General features: G+C 36.8%; 1 protein-coding gene across 3 annotated transcripts in view; it reads left to right on the top strand.

Annotated features, from left to right (window-relative positions):
- Positions 1-18325, top strand: part of LOC106870405 (cadherin EGF LAG seven-pass G-type receptor 1) — a 538322-nt gene that overhangs the window by 173367 nt on the left and 346630 nt on the right. For all 3 annotated transcript variants that reach the window (XM_052966877.2, XM_052966875.2, XM_089350213.1), the window contains exon 4: positions 3152-3487. In XM_052966877.2, coding sequence (XP_052822837.1) covers positions 3373-3487 — 115 coding nt within the window. In that variant the 5' untranslated portion in view covers positions 3152-3372. The remainder of the gene's footprint in view (positions 1-3151; positions 3488-18325) is intronic.

The following is an 18325-nucleotide window of genomic DNA, read 5'->3' as shown; positions in this document are numbered from 1 at the left end:
GACCCAGAAATGTTCACCTTAGATGTAGCCAAACTGCATAATGGGAGAGCACCTGGAAGGGACCTGATAGCTGGATTCTAGTATAAGAGGCTGACATTTTACAGGAAACCACTAATAAGTATTATGGAAGGCCGTCTAATTGGCTTGCCATAGCACGAAGGAATCTCGTGACCAAGGATGAAACCAACGAGTTGCCGGTTTTTTTAATGCTAAAAACCTTCCGGACGGCCGTCTTTGTAATTCCGAAAAATATCTTAACCATTGGTCCAGCCGTCTGGCCGTGGAGGCGGAACAGACCGAGATGGGTAGACGGACGAAACGACGGACATAACGCCCATTATAGTAAGATAGAGCTTTGTGGCTTTGTTAGAAACCAGCTTCTTCTTCAGCAGAAGAATTTTAATGATTAAGTACAGGACACACACACAGAAACACACACACACACACACACACACACACACACACGCTTGCACGCGTGTGCACAAGCATGCACGTATATATTGACATGCATACCTATGTACGGAGCTGTGCACGCATGCGGTGGATAATTGTCAGAATGACTAGGATATCGGTGAGGTTGCTTTGCAGTGATAGTTCCGGCCCTGGGTGCGTTGAGTTCAATTACCGTTGTAGTAAACATTACCTTATAGCCTATCCTTCGAGATCGATAATTAGAGTACTGATCGAGAAGTAGGGTCAATTATTCTCTCAATCCTTCTCTCTCACTTTTCTCTTTCTCTTTCTCTATCACTCTTTTTCGCTCTGTGTCTCTCTATCCCTCTCTCTCTCTCACTTATTACACAAGCATACCCATGCACATACATACACACACTGTTTCCGTTCAGTTTTTCTGTCTCAGTTCCTAGAGGTAATTGTCTGTGGGAGACCGTTCATAAAAAACTCAAGACACGTCAAAAGTCACGACTGCTTCTCTACGATTCCATTAGCACTTACTGAAGCCGATCTCTGAGAGAAGACACTACATATCTACATACATACATAATACATACATACATACATACATACATACATACATACATACATATATACATACATACATACATAAATATATATACATACATACGTACGTACGTATCTACGTACGTACGTATATATATCACCACGTACACCACACCGATACCCTCGCATCACACCACGCACACACTACAACTGACCAACTACTTTCTCCATTTCTCCCTTTCTCCCTTCCCCATTTTCACACTACATACGTCAAGATCACCAGCATTCTACCTCCCACACACAGCCCCTCGTTTATCTCCCCCTTTCTTAGCTCTCCTGAAATAAGAATTTCTAACTTCCGGTCAGCCATTGTTATGATCGGCCATTATTATGATCGGCCATTATCATGATTGACCGTTGACTGAACAGTATTCAATTTTTTTTCTCCGTGTTTTTCGCCTTGTCTCCGTATTCTTTCTGTTGAAGAGCGTAGCTCGAAACGTCAAAGACTTTCCGTATTCCCGAGCGTCATACTAATATATACTTTTGTTATTTACACCACCTGTCCTCGTCTGTTGTTATTATTTGTATATTCTCCCATATATATATATATATATATATATATATATATATATGGGTCATCCTATAAGTAATACGGTTTTTTATACTGCTTTTATTTATCAAACTTAAGATAAAGAAAGTTCTTTTTTAATATAAGACCTACTCTCCTTCATTTTCCACAAAGTTCTTCCATCCATCTGGTAGACTTGCAGAGCACTCTTCCAAAATTCGCTTGTCCGTGACGAAAAATACTCCTCCAGTACTGTTCTAACCGCGTCTACAGAATCCATATTCTTTTCCGTTCAAATTATTTTGAAGACTGCGGAATAAATGATACTCAGATGGGGCAATGTCCGGTGAATATAGTGGGGTGGCTTCGTTTCCCAATCAAACTGCTCCAGCCTTTGGAATGTCATCTTCGCTGTATGCGGCTAAGCATTATCCTGATGGAAGAACACCTTTCGTCTTGAAACCAAGCAGGGTCGTTTTCCTTCCCGCGCTGATTTGAATAGCAAATTGAACGACCAAAGTCAGACATCTCTGCTGGTTCCTCAACATTTACGATGAGATTTTGTTCCACCAGGGTTTGCAAACGTCCTCATCGAGCTCTAGAAATCTTCCAGGACGAGGGTTGTTTTCTAGACTGTAGTTTCTGGCTCGGAATTTCTGGAGCCACCGTTGACACTGGCTTACGCTTATTGCCCGATCCCCATATATTGCATTATTATTACTCGCACTTTCCATTGCGTTGTTGCCCCTTATTTAACTCATAAAGCAAAATATGCCGAATATGCTCCTTTGTCACTTCTATTATAGCTTTGAAAAAAATAACCGTTACAATCGAACCGCACTCTTCAAAACTTGCACTAAGAGTAAGTACAAGTTAAAATTACTACCTGCTTTTATAGGAAGCTGATGCAGGTAGTTTATCCCGTCCCCCAGCAACTTTTAGTTCATGCAATTGAAAAAACCGCAATGTTTGTGGGATAACCCTATATATGCATTCCTCCATGCATATACATATATATATACATACATACATATATATATATATGTATATATATATATATATATATATATATATATATATATATATATATATATATATATATATATATATATATATATATATATATATATATATGGATAACTACCAGTAATGTCAACGTACAAATATTGTCCCACCCTAATTGTGTCCTTTGTTCATAATACATGCATATTTAGCTAAAATTATCCCGGCCCTATATATATATATATATATGTATATATAGGCATATGTATATATATACACACGACTGAGTGGACTAAGGAAAGAATAATGCATTCAACAGCGTTGGCAAGGGTTACACATATTATTTAATAATAACAAGTTGATTAATTTGGTTTTGTTTCAAGCTTCGTTGACTCGTCAGACGGAAACACGCCTGACGAGCTAGGTTTCTCTAACCAACCTGCGAAACTTTAAGTTACACTGATCCAAATCAAACTCTTATTAATTAAAAAATGATATACATATGTACGCATATGTATGTATATATGTATGGATGTATGCATGTATTTATGTATGTACACACCGTTTGTTTGAAGGTTCGAAACATGTATTTATTTCTCCCTTTTCGTTTCATTGCAGATAATGGAGTCCTGTTCTCTACCAATACAGTAGTATACATATAACAAAGACTGTTTCCACAAATAACTTCATCCCAGTCACAGTAATGGGGGTCAACAATTCGATGTATATACTGACTATTTGCAAGTGGAGACGTCATTTCAATCCGAATCAAAGTCCATCTAGCTATTTCTATAACACATTGGCCTATAGATTTGTTGCGTGAGAGAGTATATAGCACAATGCGACGATTTTGGCGATGGACAGATACGAGTTGGTTACTTCTTTACGGAGAGTGGAATTTATTGCTGCTAACGATGTACAAAGGGGTCGTGATGTCTGCCGAAATTACTCTAGGTAAGTCATTCATTATTCATATTTATACGTCTATATAACTACACCACTCTATGTCGTCTATCAATCAACCAATCATTCATTCATTCATTCAATCAATCAATCAATCAATCATTCAATCTGTCTGTCTGTCTGTCTGTCTGTCTGTCTACCTATCTATCTATCTATCTATCTATCTATCTATCTATCTAAATGTATGTGTGTGTGTGTGTGTTTATGTATGCATGTATCTATCTACATATCTATCTGCCTTTCTGTCTGTCTGTCCGTCTGTCTATCTGTCTTTCTGTCTTTCTGGCTGTCTAGCTGCCTCTCTATTTATCGATATATGTGTGTGTACGTGCTTCTGTATGTATGGATGTTTGTGTATGCATGTATGCATCTATCTACTTACATATCTATCTGCTTTTCTCTGTCTGTGTGTGTGTGTGTGTGTGTATGTCCACCTGTGTATACGTATACAAATAGGACTCCGTTTTCCTTTAAATATGTTGTATTAAGTACATGTTTGAATGTGACCTTTTCTTATTATTTCATTTGTAGAACGTCATGCATATATTGAAACAGCAACATTCCTACAGGCCACTTCTCAGTTAATGCTGTAAGACTGTCGCAGCCTCTGCATCGGAATAAATTGATGGTGACAATGACCATTTGCTAAGGCGCTTTGTTGTAGGTTACAGTGTCTCACTAGAATACGGCTATACGTGTCATATGGTTGTTCTGACGAATGTTCTTTATAAAATGCTTTAGGCTTCCACTCTGGAGAACATTTTCAAGATGTCCTATCTGAAATATGGCCATCATTTTCTGTGTATAAATTGTGATGCAATGTCTTGTGTGAAAGAATTTTAATCTGAGTTTGTTTAGATTCTCACCTTTTTGGAAACATTCCACGTTTCCTATTGTGAAAGCAGGGCTTGATCACAATAAACAGGTGCTTAGCATACCAAGGGAAGTGTTCGGCACTACAGAAATGGTAAATGGCTAAAGGCACAAAAGAAAATCACTTAAAAATTGCTATGCAGATATTAGAGAGTACAGTTCTATATTTAAGAGATGAGAAACTATGTACATTATTTACATTATTTACATCATTTACATTTGACGGATATTTGTCCTCATCTTGTTTGTTGTTAACACAAAGTTTCGGCTGATATACCCTCCAGCCTTCATCAGGTGTCTTGGGGAAATTTCGAATAGGTATGGGGACAAAAAATTTTTTTAAGTGCTTAGGGCCTTTATGGGTTTTAATCCGGCCCAGCGTAAATGCTATAAACCTGAAAATGTATTTCGTTCCTGATTTAGTATCCTTTTTTATCAACCAATATTTCATATACATTTTGTCCTGGACATCTCCAGCACATTTATATCGACGCACCATCTATTTTTCCACAGCAGAGTATGTTTCTAAAGTGAGTTCCAAACAACACTGTCTGTTGAACTATATTTCAATTTCGTTAATGTTTATATATATATATATATACATATATATATATATATATATATATATATATATATATATATATATATATATATATATATATATATATATATATATATATATATATATATATATATATATATATATATATATATATATATATATATATATATATATATATATATATATATATATATATATATATATATATATATATATATATATATATATATATATATATATATATATACATATATATATATATATACATATATATATATAAAACATTTACTACTAATCAGGTGGTTTTCAATTCTCCGTCTGATAGGTTATTTGGGATTCTTAACTTATTTCATTAAAATAAGGTTTGGTTATCTTCACGTCATAGAAAATATAACCTCGCGATTGGTTATTTTTGTTTTTTTTTAACACCATGCACTTTTCTTTCAGTGCACTACTTTTGTATCTTCTGCCTTTTTGTATCTTCTTCATTTTTGTATCTTCTGCCTTTTTGTATCTTCTGCATTTTTGTATCTTCTGCTTTGTTTATGTATCTCTTGCATAGTTATTTCTTGTTCCTGGATTCATAGCTGTAATCATCAAAATAAGAATGTTTTAAACATGTCAGTACTCTCCACAATGCTTTAGTGCCGTTGCATACAGTTGGATAAGATCTTTGTGATGAATGGTAAGATTACCTATACCGATAATCTGTATTACACAATGCCAGAACTTCTGGATATCGATTTAGTAATTTCAAATTTCTGTCATTCAGTTATCCATTTTTATATCTCTATGTAATAATAGCTGATATAAATGTTGGTCGTTTGGTGGGTTGATTTTTCTAGTTAGCCTTTACATTGTGTAAAGACAAAGGGTAAATAAGAGATACATATATATATATATATATATATATATATATATATATATATATATATATATATATATATATATATATAGATAGATAGATAGATATACAAGAATAAGGGCAGGGAATCGTCAATTAATAATAGAATTAATAATTAACAATTTTGCCAAGTAGTTCAGTATGAAAAAAACCTTTATCGGTAAAACCATTTATCATCAGAGATGGAGAGAGAGAGAGAGAGAGAGAGAGAGAGAGAAAGAGAGAGAGAGAGAGATGGAGAGAGAGAGAGTGAGAGAGAGAGAGTGAGAGAGAGAGAAGTAATAATGGAGTTCCAGGATCAGTGCACATGCGAGGCTTGGTGGCAAGCAAAAAGTGAAAGAGCTCTGCACACACACGGGGGTAGGGGAAGAATAATAGATTAGTAGTAGTAGTAGTAGTAGTAGTAGTAGTAGTAGTAGTAGTAGTTGTAGTAGTAGTTGTAGTAGTAGTCGCAGCAGCAGCAGTATTAGTTGTAGTGGGGAGAATGAGGAGGAGAAGGATAGTCTAAATGAGAAAGTTGTGGTAGGACTTATACAAATGAGTGAAGGCGCGTGGCTCAGCGGTTATGGTAATCGACTCCTTTTCATTAGGTCGTGAGTTCGATTCACGGCGGCGCGTTGTGTCCTTGAGCAAGACACTTTATTTCACATTACTCCAGTCCACTCAGCTGGCAAAAATGAGTACTATCTGTATTTCAAAGGACCGGCCTTGTCACATTCTGTGTCATGCTGAATCTCCCCGAGTGCTACATTAAGGGTACATATATCTGTAGAATACTCAGCCACTTGCTCGTTAATTTCACGAGCAAGCTGTTCCGTTAGCCGGATCAACTGGAAACCTCATCGTTGTAAACGACAAGAATGCTAGTTAGACAAATGAGAAATTTTTATATTTTATTTTACTATAAAGCAATAAAATTTTTCTGTTTAAAAATTAGTATTTATTTCATTATTTTGTTCAAATAGTCAAGAAATTTGATACAAGTTAAATAATAATTAACAAGTAATGTTCGTTGATAGTTCAGTATGGCGGCTCCGTTCGAGCGGAATTTACTGCAATTTTTTAACCTCAAGAGATGTCCTCTAGTGGTTACAAAATCGCAGTAAACTCCACTCGAACGGAACAGCCATGCTGAAGTGGCTACGAACATTACTTGCTAGAACAACAACTGCGATCATCACTTAGAGAGATTTTAGAACTGGCTTTTTAGCTTAAATTATAACTATTTTATGTATACTATATTTCCTGATCTTACCCATAGTGACAAAAGTATACTTACACATTTACCCGTTATATTATTCTTGAGGTGGATACCTGGTAAAATTGTTAGCACGCTGGACAAAATGCTTCGTGGCATTTTCTCAAATTCCACCGAGGTCAACTTTGCCTTTCGTCATTTCGCGATCGATAAGATAAGTACCAGTTGAACACTAGGGGTTGATGTAACCGACTAATCCCCACTCCACCTCACCCCGCCCTCGAAATTGCTGGCTTTGAGCCAAAAATCGAAATCATCGATATTATAAGAGTGGCTGTGTTGTAAGAAGCATGCTTCTCAACCACACGGTTCCGGGTTCAGTTGCACTGCGTGACACTTCGGGCAAGCGTATTCTTCTATTGCTTCGGGCCGACTAAAGCCTTGTGAGTGGATTTGGTAGACGGAAACTGAAAGAAGCCCGTCGTATATATATATATATATATATATATATATATATATATATATATATATATATATATATATATATATAAGTATTTGTGTGTCTGTGTTTGCTTCCGCACCATCGCTTGACAACCGATGTTGGTGTGTTTACGCCCCCCCCCGTAACCTAGCAGCTCGCCAAAAGACACCTATAGAATAAGTACTAAACTTACAAAGAATAAGTCGTGGAGTCGATTTATTAGACTATAGGCAGTGCTCTAGCATGGCCGCATTCAAATGACTGAAACAAGTAAAAGAATTAAAGAATAAGAGAATATATTTGTGAACTTTAAGGATCTATGATTTAGCTCATTCATCCTTTGGTCTCGGAAAACATATCGTGTCTCCTTCTTTACAGACTCGTAGTACTCTTCTACAGACTCGTTGTACTCTTTACGTGTTCTCGTGGTGGAAATGCTTTTACACTAACAGTGCTTATTTATGTTGAGACCACCAAATACTGTTTTAGGCTCATCGCAAAACAATCTCGTCAGCATTTTGCCTTTATAATATATCGATTTCTGTTGTCCGTTTTCAGATGCGGCTCTTCAGTTCTTATTTTCAGCTCATGTGATCTATAATTTAAGTCTATGTGATCTTATTCTCAAACTGCGTTGCTAATGCGTTTACATTTATTCGATTCTGATGAAAGTATCGGCGATAATACATTGTTTTTCAAGTTATGAGACCATTCTGGTTTAAGATGATTTCCTTCAACTCCCTTCAGTAAATATGCAATGTGGTTGCTGAAATATATCAAGGAGCTCAATATACGCTGCTCTTGTAACAATTTAACAAACTCTTTTGAAGTACATATATTTCGTTTAAACACGTTATTTTCTGAATGTACACACACACACACACACGCATACATTTAGTTCATTGTGCATATTTCATTGAGTAGTCTTTGTGTGTGTGTGTATATATATATATATATATATATATATATATATATATATAATGTGTCTACGTGTGTTTGTGTCTTTGCGTAGCACGGTATCGATCAGACTATCGAATACTGTTATGCATCACTGATCACAATGCGCTTCGCATTGTTCTAGTTTTAGAATGATGTCACCCCTTCTGGCTGGGCGAGTACACCAACCATTCATCCTGATCGGAATGCTATTCTGTCTCAGGGTGTCCATTTACGGCTGAATGAACTGGGGCAAGATGAAAAGAAGTGTTTTTCTCAAGAACACAAGGCGCCGCTCGGGCTGGAAATCGAAACCATAATCTAGCGATCGTGTGTGCAATGCCCTAACCACTAGGCCAGGTGCTTTCACGTATATTATAAATCTTGGACAGAAAAGGTTTTGACGGAGTTTTCCTATTTGACAGTTTTCTCAAAGCATCCAGACGTAATGGAGATTATCAGAAGGATTTCGATTGATTTAGACGGCTGTTATCTGTCAAAATGAAGTATTTATTATGTGTATATGCATATATATATGTATGTGTATGTATTTAAGCATGATTATGTGTATGCATGCATATACGTATGTTATGTATGTATGTATAACGTGTATATGATGTATATATGTTTGAAGAATGTATGTATAATATGTATATATTCAGAGAAAAATGGCTAGTTTTAAATATCTGAGCGAGAGATATGCTGTAACAGTACCAGCATTCGCCTGGAACCCGTCAGTGTTGATAGCCCAGTGTTCACGTTTGAGTGCTTCTCTGGAAATTCCCTACCTTTACACCCTACTAGGACATAAGATCACACACACACAACCACACACACACACACATATACACGCGATGTGCTTCGTTTATTTACTTTCTACCAAACCCACTCAAAAGGTTTGGGTCGGCTCAAAGCTATAATCGAAGACACTTCCTCAAGATTCCACTCAGTGAGATCGAACCCAGAGCAGTGTACTTGGAAAACAAGATTCTTGCCACACAGCTATGCATGCGTCTTGTTTCATTTCTTTTTTCACTTCAGAATCCTTCTACGCCAGAATGTTTTTTCTTTCATATCTGATAGAAAAAAACTTTAAAACTCCATTTTAATTCATGGCACATCGATATATTTTCGTGAATACATCGGTATTTTTAGCATACATTGTATAGAACAGTACAGACAGAAAACATTTATATCTTAAAGGCTGAAAAACAGCTTTCCTGTGTTTAACTACCGAATATGAATATTTGTTTGGCTAAATTCCATCCCCTTATCACCTAAAAACCGTGCCACAAAATCTAGCAATTTCTCAATATTGTATTTCCAGTGAGTATATATTTTATGTCTTTATGTTTGCATAAATGTGAGCATTTGTTGACTTAGGTATATCCATTTGTCTGTATTACCCCTACTCTCAGGCGAATGGATAGTTTGTGAGTGTTATTCGTTTACACTGATGAGTTTTATTGGCTTCAAATTTTGGCATAAGGCCAGTAAGTTTAAAGGAAGTGGGTAAGTCAGTTACATCTAGCCCAGTATTCAACTGGTACTTACTTTATCGGCTCCGAAAGGATAAATGACAAAATCAACGTCGGCGGAATTTGAAATCAGAACGTAAAAACAGACGAAATGCCGCTTAGCATTTTGCCCGGCGTGCTAACAATTCTGCCAGCACGCAGCCTTTCACCAATGGGTACTAATAAGAATAAATGTATGATATTTTAACATATGGACCGATTACATTGTATCAGGATCACTATTTATCGGATCAGCTACATTTTCTAACTACAACACTGGTGATTCTATTAAGGGAAACACTTTCTATGAAAAATTTAGTGTTTATGATTGCTACGTCATTTCCAAACGCAAAGACGTGGTTACATATCTTTAAAATAGGAATATTTCTGTTTCTCTCAGGGATATTCTGGAAGGTGGTGTCACAGTATGATCGTAGTGAGAATTGGTAAAACACAGCGCCCCCAAAGCTAAAAGTGCATTGTTTCATTCTGTGTTCATATTTGACCATCGATTTGAAGAGAGACGTGTTTCTAATTGACTCGACGCCGGTTGTTAACGGTTATTTACGTGCAGTCATGTTTATGTGCATTTGCACATGGAAACGCTATACGCTGCTACGCTAGGTTGTTTAGGGCGAAGAAATTCTTCTTAAAGATAATATGAGTGTGTCGAAGATTCGAAAGCGAATCCCTAGGTCGCTGAGCAGACATGGTCTGAGCTCAGTAGTTTCACTTGATTGGTCTATTTAGCGACCAGTCAGCATCCAGCCATTGTGTGATTCGATTTTCTAGGTCTTTCTCACTGTGCTCTATATATAAGCACCTTTGGCGCTAATTACAGAATGGTGAGGCAACCGCTCGACGTCACCACATCCAGCTGATGGCAAATAGGAGTCAGAGATTTTGTCACCACGAATATAGTGCAATTAAATTCTACTTGGGATGGACCAAGCGTAGATTGCTACATCAGTGAAGTTCTGGTGTAGGTGTTTAGACAAACACTAGCAGATGTAAACACATTACTAGACCATATCTGATGTCCAAGAACTATATAAAAAAACATACGCTCTTGAGTCGTTACACTTCGCAAGCTATGTATACTGAGCCGTTGTTCATGGCCACTAAGCGATAGTCACTCTTGTATTACAATTGCAAATAGTATAGTGATGTGCGAAAAGTGGTATGAAGCAGGAATAAATTAGAGGCACATTAAGCAGTATCGAATGAAATATAATTCTGCCGTTCCTTATTTGACCTGTTGGTCTACATACGGATACGGAATGACAATACGCTGCATATGTTGTCTCAATATAAATGCAAACACACTTCAGGGCCGTGAATGAAGTTACTGAACTGTGGGGTGCTTATGTTTCTGTGTCGTTATACTTCATCAGATATACGAACCGAGCCGTCGATCGTGGCCACTAAGAACTAATCGATATTTTATTAGAATAGCAAACTGTCCATTTAAAGATGTGTGACACTGTTTGTGAAATTGAAATATTCTGCACTCTGAAACTGAAGGATGAACAGTAAAGACAAACTTCCGCCGGAAATAAACCCCAGAATTAATGGTAAATATCTAAATACTTTAAAATACATCAAATTTCGACCCATCAGAAAAGTATGGCTACCTATATATTCAAAATCTCAACAGAAATTGGAGTATTTTGCTCTATTTTCTGATTGCACCAAAAGTAATGATGCTCTTTCTATTTACGATCCTAAAAGCAGAGCGTTTTCTTTTTCTTGAGTTCTAAGATTCCTAAAGACTGTTAACCGGTTTCCATGGAATATACAGGAGCAAGATCACAACATCCACTCGAACAGAACACCGGTCTGTTTGATGGGTGAAGACCACCAAGGTTTGAGAGGGTGGGGCACAAGTCAGTTTGTTGTTGTTGTTGGCACTCCGTCGCTTATGATGTCGAGGGTTCCAGTCGATCCGATCAAGGGAACAGGCTACTAGTGAAATTAACGTGCAAGTAGCTGAGCACTCCACAGATACGTGTACCCTTAATGTAGTTCTCGGGGATATTCAGCGTGACACAGTGTGACAAGGCTGACCCTTTTGAATTACAGGCACAACAGAAACAAGAAGTAAGAGTGAGAGAAAGTTGTGGTGAAAGAGTACAGCAGGGTTCGCCACCATCCCCTGCCGGAGAATCGTGGAGCTTTAGGTGTTTTCGCTCAATAAACACTCACAACGCCCGGTCTGGAAACCGAAACCGCGATCCTATGACCGCGAGTCCACTGCCCTAACCACTGGGCCATTGTGCCTCCACTACAGCACGTCAGTTACATGGATTCTTATAAACGACTAGTACTTTATAATACAACGTCCCGAGGAGATGGGCAGCATATTTGTCCTCGGCGGGATTTGAAATTCGAACGTATCAACCCGAAAGAAAAAATAAATGCCCATAAATTTTATGTTCGACGTGCTAACGATTTTACCAGCGTGCCGCCTTTAGCAAACAAATATCAAACAAAAAAATAAATGTCATAAATTTCCGCATTTCAGAATAGTGTTTCACTGAATAATCTAATGGCTGAAATATTATACACCCGAGGTATATTAATATTCTCGTTGGCAATTAACAAACTGGTAACATATCGTCGTGTTTGTATTGAAAGTTTGAAAGAAATGTAATTAACTAATCCACTAACTAGTCGTTATAATCTTGTTTACATAATTCTTTAATTACATAAGAATGGCTAAGAATCGCTGCACGTCTGAAAATATTTAAATATCATAAAATTATTGGCTGCTTAGTAATAACCAAATGGAGTCAAATCATGTCTGGGCATTATAGTATGTAGCAAAGCGCAGTGTGCAGACATTGACGTGCGTAAATACAGAGAGAGGGGGAAGAGAGACGGAGAGGGAGAGAGTGGTTTGTATTTGGTTTGCAAGATTCTTGATGTAGACTCGCTTGTTGAAGCAGATCTCGAGGAAGAAAGTCCAAGTCACGGATGACGTCGTGAACGTCGACGCTTTGAACAAATCTAGAGAACCACGGATGGAATTTGGAAGGTGCAGGGTTCGAAACGGTTTTAACCCGATTTTCTAAGCCGTCTTCACAGCCTTCCTGTGTTCGGGAATTCCTTTATTTTCTGTAGAATATCAACACACTCAGCACTAATAAATTTGTTTGCAGACTGGTTTCACGTTCCAAAAGTTATTACTTACCAGCATAAAAGGGCAGTATCTGTTGTCAGGGGCGTCTTAGCATAATGGTACAGACATGAAGGTTTCGATTCCCGGTGAATGCTTTGACGTAATGTTTGGGGCCTTAACATGAGTCACATTGCAACTTCTGCCAACAAAAATGTAAAGATATATATATATACTCGTGTTCTGAATTTTCCCTATCCAGTTTGTACGAATAAACAAACAAACACACACACACACACGCACACACTCATTCATGTGTGTATAGTGAAATAGGCAGCAACTAACTATGAATGGAATGACGATTAAGGGATCCCCATCTCCTATCAAACCAGAAATAATTAAGTTAATTGGAGCAAATTTGATGACGTGTCTTTTATTATCTTAAATGTGTCATTCATATTGAATGGAACGAATCGATGCTTCTAGTCAAACTATGACAAGTCAATACTATGTGACAGCAATTAACATTATAATTATCAACATTCAATAGAAACAACAGGAGAAAAGTCATCCTGTCACGTGACATCGAGTATAACCACGACAATAGATCAGACCTCGCCACTCATGTATCAATAATATTTTCATTGAATTCGTTCGTCAAATTTCTCTCGCAATTATTTCTTCAGATGACATCCTTTTCTCTCATCTCAAGAACTCGAAGAATTGCCGCCATGAAAACACGGTTGTAATTACAGAAACATTTTGAAATGTCATTGCAGAAATGATGGATGATATTTTTGTATCTGAATGTCATTGTTGCTTTAAGCAGACCGGAAAATTTAGAAATAACAAACCTCCCCTCACCAAAAAAAAAAAAAGACGATAAAGCAGGAAGATTATATGGAAAAATAATCTACTTTTTCTAAGAAAATTGGAAGTTTCAAATGCAATTTTTGTTTTGATTTCCATTTAAATGTTTTGGACATATATGTTTTGGACATATATACATATACATATTGTTGCTATTATGCAAAAGTATCGTAAAATCAAAGCGTTGCTTTTTTTCAGAAAACGAAAAAATAGTTTCACCATTCAATAGCAAAACCGTTGCACTACACTTTAACAATTTTTCATATTATGGCATCTGAAGCAGCTGGAGATACGATAGTTTGACCAAAAGAACCAGCTACTGCAGAACTGTTTACTTCGCAGGTTGTGAAATTTCTGTTTTTGTGATCACGTGTATGCTATAGCATGCGATTTTTGTCACGAATAGGCTGTTGGAATAAAGGTCCAACGTGAAATTGTGGGTTAAACTTGGAAATTCTTATACAAAGACATGGAACATACTTCAAAGGCGAAGCAGCAATCGTCACCATGAAAGAGCTCTTCATCTCCACGACCGAAGAAGGCACGACAAAGCTGCAAATCAGTCAAGAGCATGATCATTGCTTATTATTTTTACATAAGCGGTATTGTGCATCGACAATTTATCCTCAGGGTCATACTGTCAATCGAGATTTCTACGGCCACGTTTTGAAGAGTCTGCGGTGGCCGTGGAGGGACATTCGGCGAAAGAAATCGGATCCATGGAACGCGAAGAAGTGCATTCTTCACGACGACAATGGGCCCTATAATTGTACTCTCTTCATTCGTCAGTTTGTCACCAAAAACAATATTGTGCCGCTTCTGCACCCGCCCTATTCACCGGGTTTGGCACCTGAAACACACATCAATTCCCCAAAATGAAAATGAAGCTTAAAGGTCGCCGTCTTAATACCGTTGTCGAAATCAAGAGCGAATCGCAGCAGGTCCAAACATTAAGGCAAGACAAGCATCTCAAATCGCATAGAATATTACTATTGGAAAAAAATTCCGTCTAACAGCTGTTTCTGGGATGTCCCCGAGTTTGGGATATTCCCTCATCAGAGACAAATAGGGAAAAATAGAGAAAATGAGAATGCTATATATATAAATGAGATGACTACATACAGGAAGGGAGTGACAGGAAAGCTATATATATATATATATATATATATATATATATATATATATATATATATATATATATATATATATCAATAATAATAAAAGGGTAACATTAATTAATCAATTAATTAACTAATTAACTAATTAATTTTACCCTTTTATTATTATTGAAATATAATTTACTCCCTGATCGCAAACTGCAGATTCTGCGGGATTACTCGTAACACACACGTGGGTATTTGAGGATAAATACGTGTCCACATTCGGCTGTATATTTTTAGAAGTGTTTGTTAAATATCAGTTATGCGATGACGCTTGATTGCGTACATATTTAATTCTAACACGCTCAAATATATATTTGCAATGCTGCACTGAAGATGTGAAATAAGTAAGTAAATATAACTTTACTTTAATCCCGAAATGCGTATGTAGTTAATGTGAGTCGTGTCGATTCGTACTTTTTTTTCTTTGCCTACGGAAAAAAGTGTGTTACTGTCTGGGGGATATTCATGGTAGCAGAAAAGGTATTTTAACTCCTATTTCTAAATTCGATGCGTGGCGAACCAATTAGCTGACCCCGGATTTATAATTATGTTTATAATTATAGAAGTATACTGGTGTATATATATATATATATATATATATATATATATATATATATATATATATATATATATATATATATATATATATATATATATATATATATATATATATATATATATATATATAATAAGTATAAAATAACCAATGTTTGCCTTAGAAACGCTGATAGAACAACAATAATATCTACGAACATATATAATAATGATAAAATAATAAATAACAAGCAAAGCATGGTGCGATTTGCTATTTCTTGTTGAATTAAAGATTTCAAAGATAGCAGGAACGCTGGATCGTTGCCTTAATGATTGATGTTCTCTTCTAACAATTATATATATATATATATATATATATATATATATATTTACACGCATACGTGTATTAATGCAGACAGATGTTTTTCTCCAGATTTTTGCTCTTTCCATTCGTTTCCTCGCTGCATTTCTTTTTGTCTGCTTTTTAGTATGTGAACCACACATATATACATGCATATATACATGCATGTATACACACACATATACGCAAACACACACATACACACTTACACAAACTACACATGTATATTCGTACTGTTGCGCATACATACATACATACACATATATACGTACACATTTATGCACGCCTACGTATGTATCTCATGAATAAATATAAGCTCGAAGAACATGACACGGGAGATCAAGAAAATGGTTTGGACATTTTTTGAGCGGAATATCTAGGAAGGAATGACAGAAGTTGGGAAGTGAATACGTCAGATTATATGTATCTTCTTATTTTGATATCTGGAACTGTTAGAAGATCAGTGAAAGCGATAGAGTTGAAATAACACGCTAATATATGCCATGCGTTCATGTATTGCAGCCCGTTGCTATGTGACAATTCGAGAATGATTTGGACGTCAGTTTTATAAAGAAATCACAGAATATGTAATTTCAGGTGAAATAAATATCGAAGATATTTCGCCTCACGCAGGATCAAATCAGACTTAGTGGAAGCTCTTCTGAGGAATCTATTGTACCTTGTGAAACGCTTTTGTTCCATTGGCAAATATCTCAGAGTCACAAGTGTTTCAATCTTTAGGTAACTTTGCCCGAGTGGGGAATTGTGGAAATGAATTAGTCTTCGCTTGCGAAAATGTTCCTCCATTTATAGCCATTGCACAACCAGAATCAAATTGTTTTCTTGAGCTGCCTATCTGCTTCAGTTAGATCAATGAAGGGAAATAAAATTATTTCTTTTTGGTTTTAGAATTTTGTATCGATACATGGTAACAAAGTAGAGTACTTTGTCAAGATGTTGGTGAGTGAGCTATGCAGAGTAAGGAATAGAAATTTTAGAGTGGCATCATTAAATGTGTGCCTGTTGTAGATAAGATAACAGGATCAGTAAATGCTTGGATTTAGCGGCAGTAATGTTACTTACAGAGTTCTCTTAGTTGTAGCATGATACCGTGGCACATTCAATAATTTTTAAAGAATGACCATGGGATTGCACCTAGAATGTTTCCCTCCGAGGCATAAGACCGGTCAAAGTGGCTTTTAAAAGACCAGCAGTCGGCCATGCATACCAGTCACCCCTCCCCAGGCCACGATGAGTGGAAACTTAACCGGTGAGTGTGTTAAATTATAAGGTACTAGAAGAGAATGACTCCCCCCAGACACAGCAGAAAATATATGTGTGTGTATATATATGTGTTATGTGTATGTGTGTGTATATATATGTGTGTTTGTGTATGTGTGTGTATATCTATGTGTGTGTATATATGTGTGTGTATGTATATATATATGTGTGTGTGTGTGTGTGTGTGTGTGTGTGTGTATACTGACACAAATATCACAGTATCATAGTATTTACTAGATCAACAGATGCTGCCAGTTCTGCCTTGATTGTGCCATTCCTTCCCTCTTGACCAAAATTGTTTGAGTAGATCATCTCCCTACCATCGTGGGGGCCTTTACAGTGACCTTTTCTGGTCTCTTGGATACCAATCAGAAAATGCTTGTGTCCATAATTATACTAATATACATACATTCACTCCGCCGAAGTCGACTTCGTTTGTCATCTTTCCGGGGTCGATAAATTAAGTACCAATTGCGTACTGGGGTGGATCTAATCGACTGGCCCCACCTCCAAAAATTTCGGGTCTTGTACCTAGATTAGAAAATGATATACATATATTCACACATACGCATACACACACACACACACATACGCCTACTCAGACACATAGGCACACACACACACACACACACATATACAATGTGCCTTACTTTTTGTACATGTAGTGGTCTTGATTTCAAGGACATTTGGTTCCGAGTTGTAGCAAGCTGATCGGCAACACAGAAGCCTCGTCGTTTATTTATTTGCATGTGTCAACATCTAAGGGAGAGAAAGACATCGATAGAGGGAGAGAGAGGGAGAGAGAGAGAGAGAGAGAGAGAGAGAGAGAGAGAGAGAGAGAGAGAGAGAGAGAGAGAGAGAGAGTGTGTCAAACAGAAACACTAATAGATAACCGAGAGAGAAGGAAAAGAAGAAACGAAAGTAAAATCTACATGTTTCCAGACAAGTGATTATGGCGTTTGATTTGAAAGGTTTTATCTTTGAATAAATTCTCTCGTGTCAAAAATCCCTTGATATCTATGGATCCGACC

The sequence above is a fragment of the Octopus bimaculoides genome, chromosome 4 (assembly GCF_046866305.1).
Source record: "Octopus bimaculoides isolate indiv1 chromosome 4, ASM4686630v1, whole genome shotgun sequence".
In the NCBI taxonomy this organism is placed as follows: Eukaryota; Metazoa; Mollusca; class Cephalopoda; order Octopoda; family Octopodidae; genus Octopus; species Octopus bimaculoides.
Note: the sequence above shows the minus strand (reverse complement) of the source record. Positions and strands in the feature narration are given on the sequence as shown.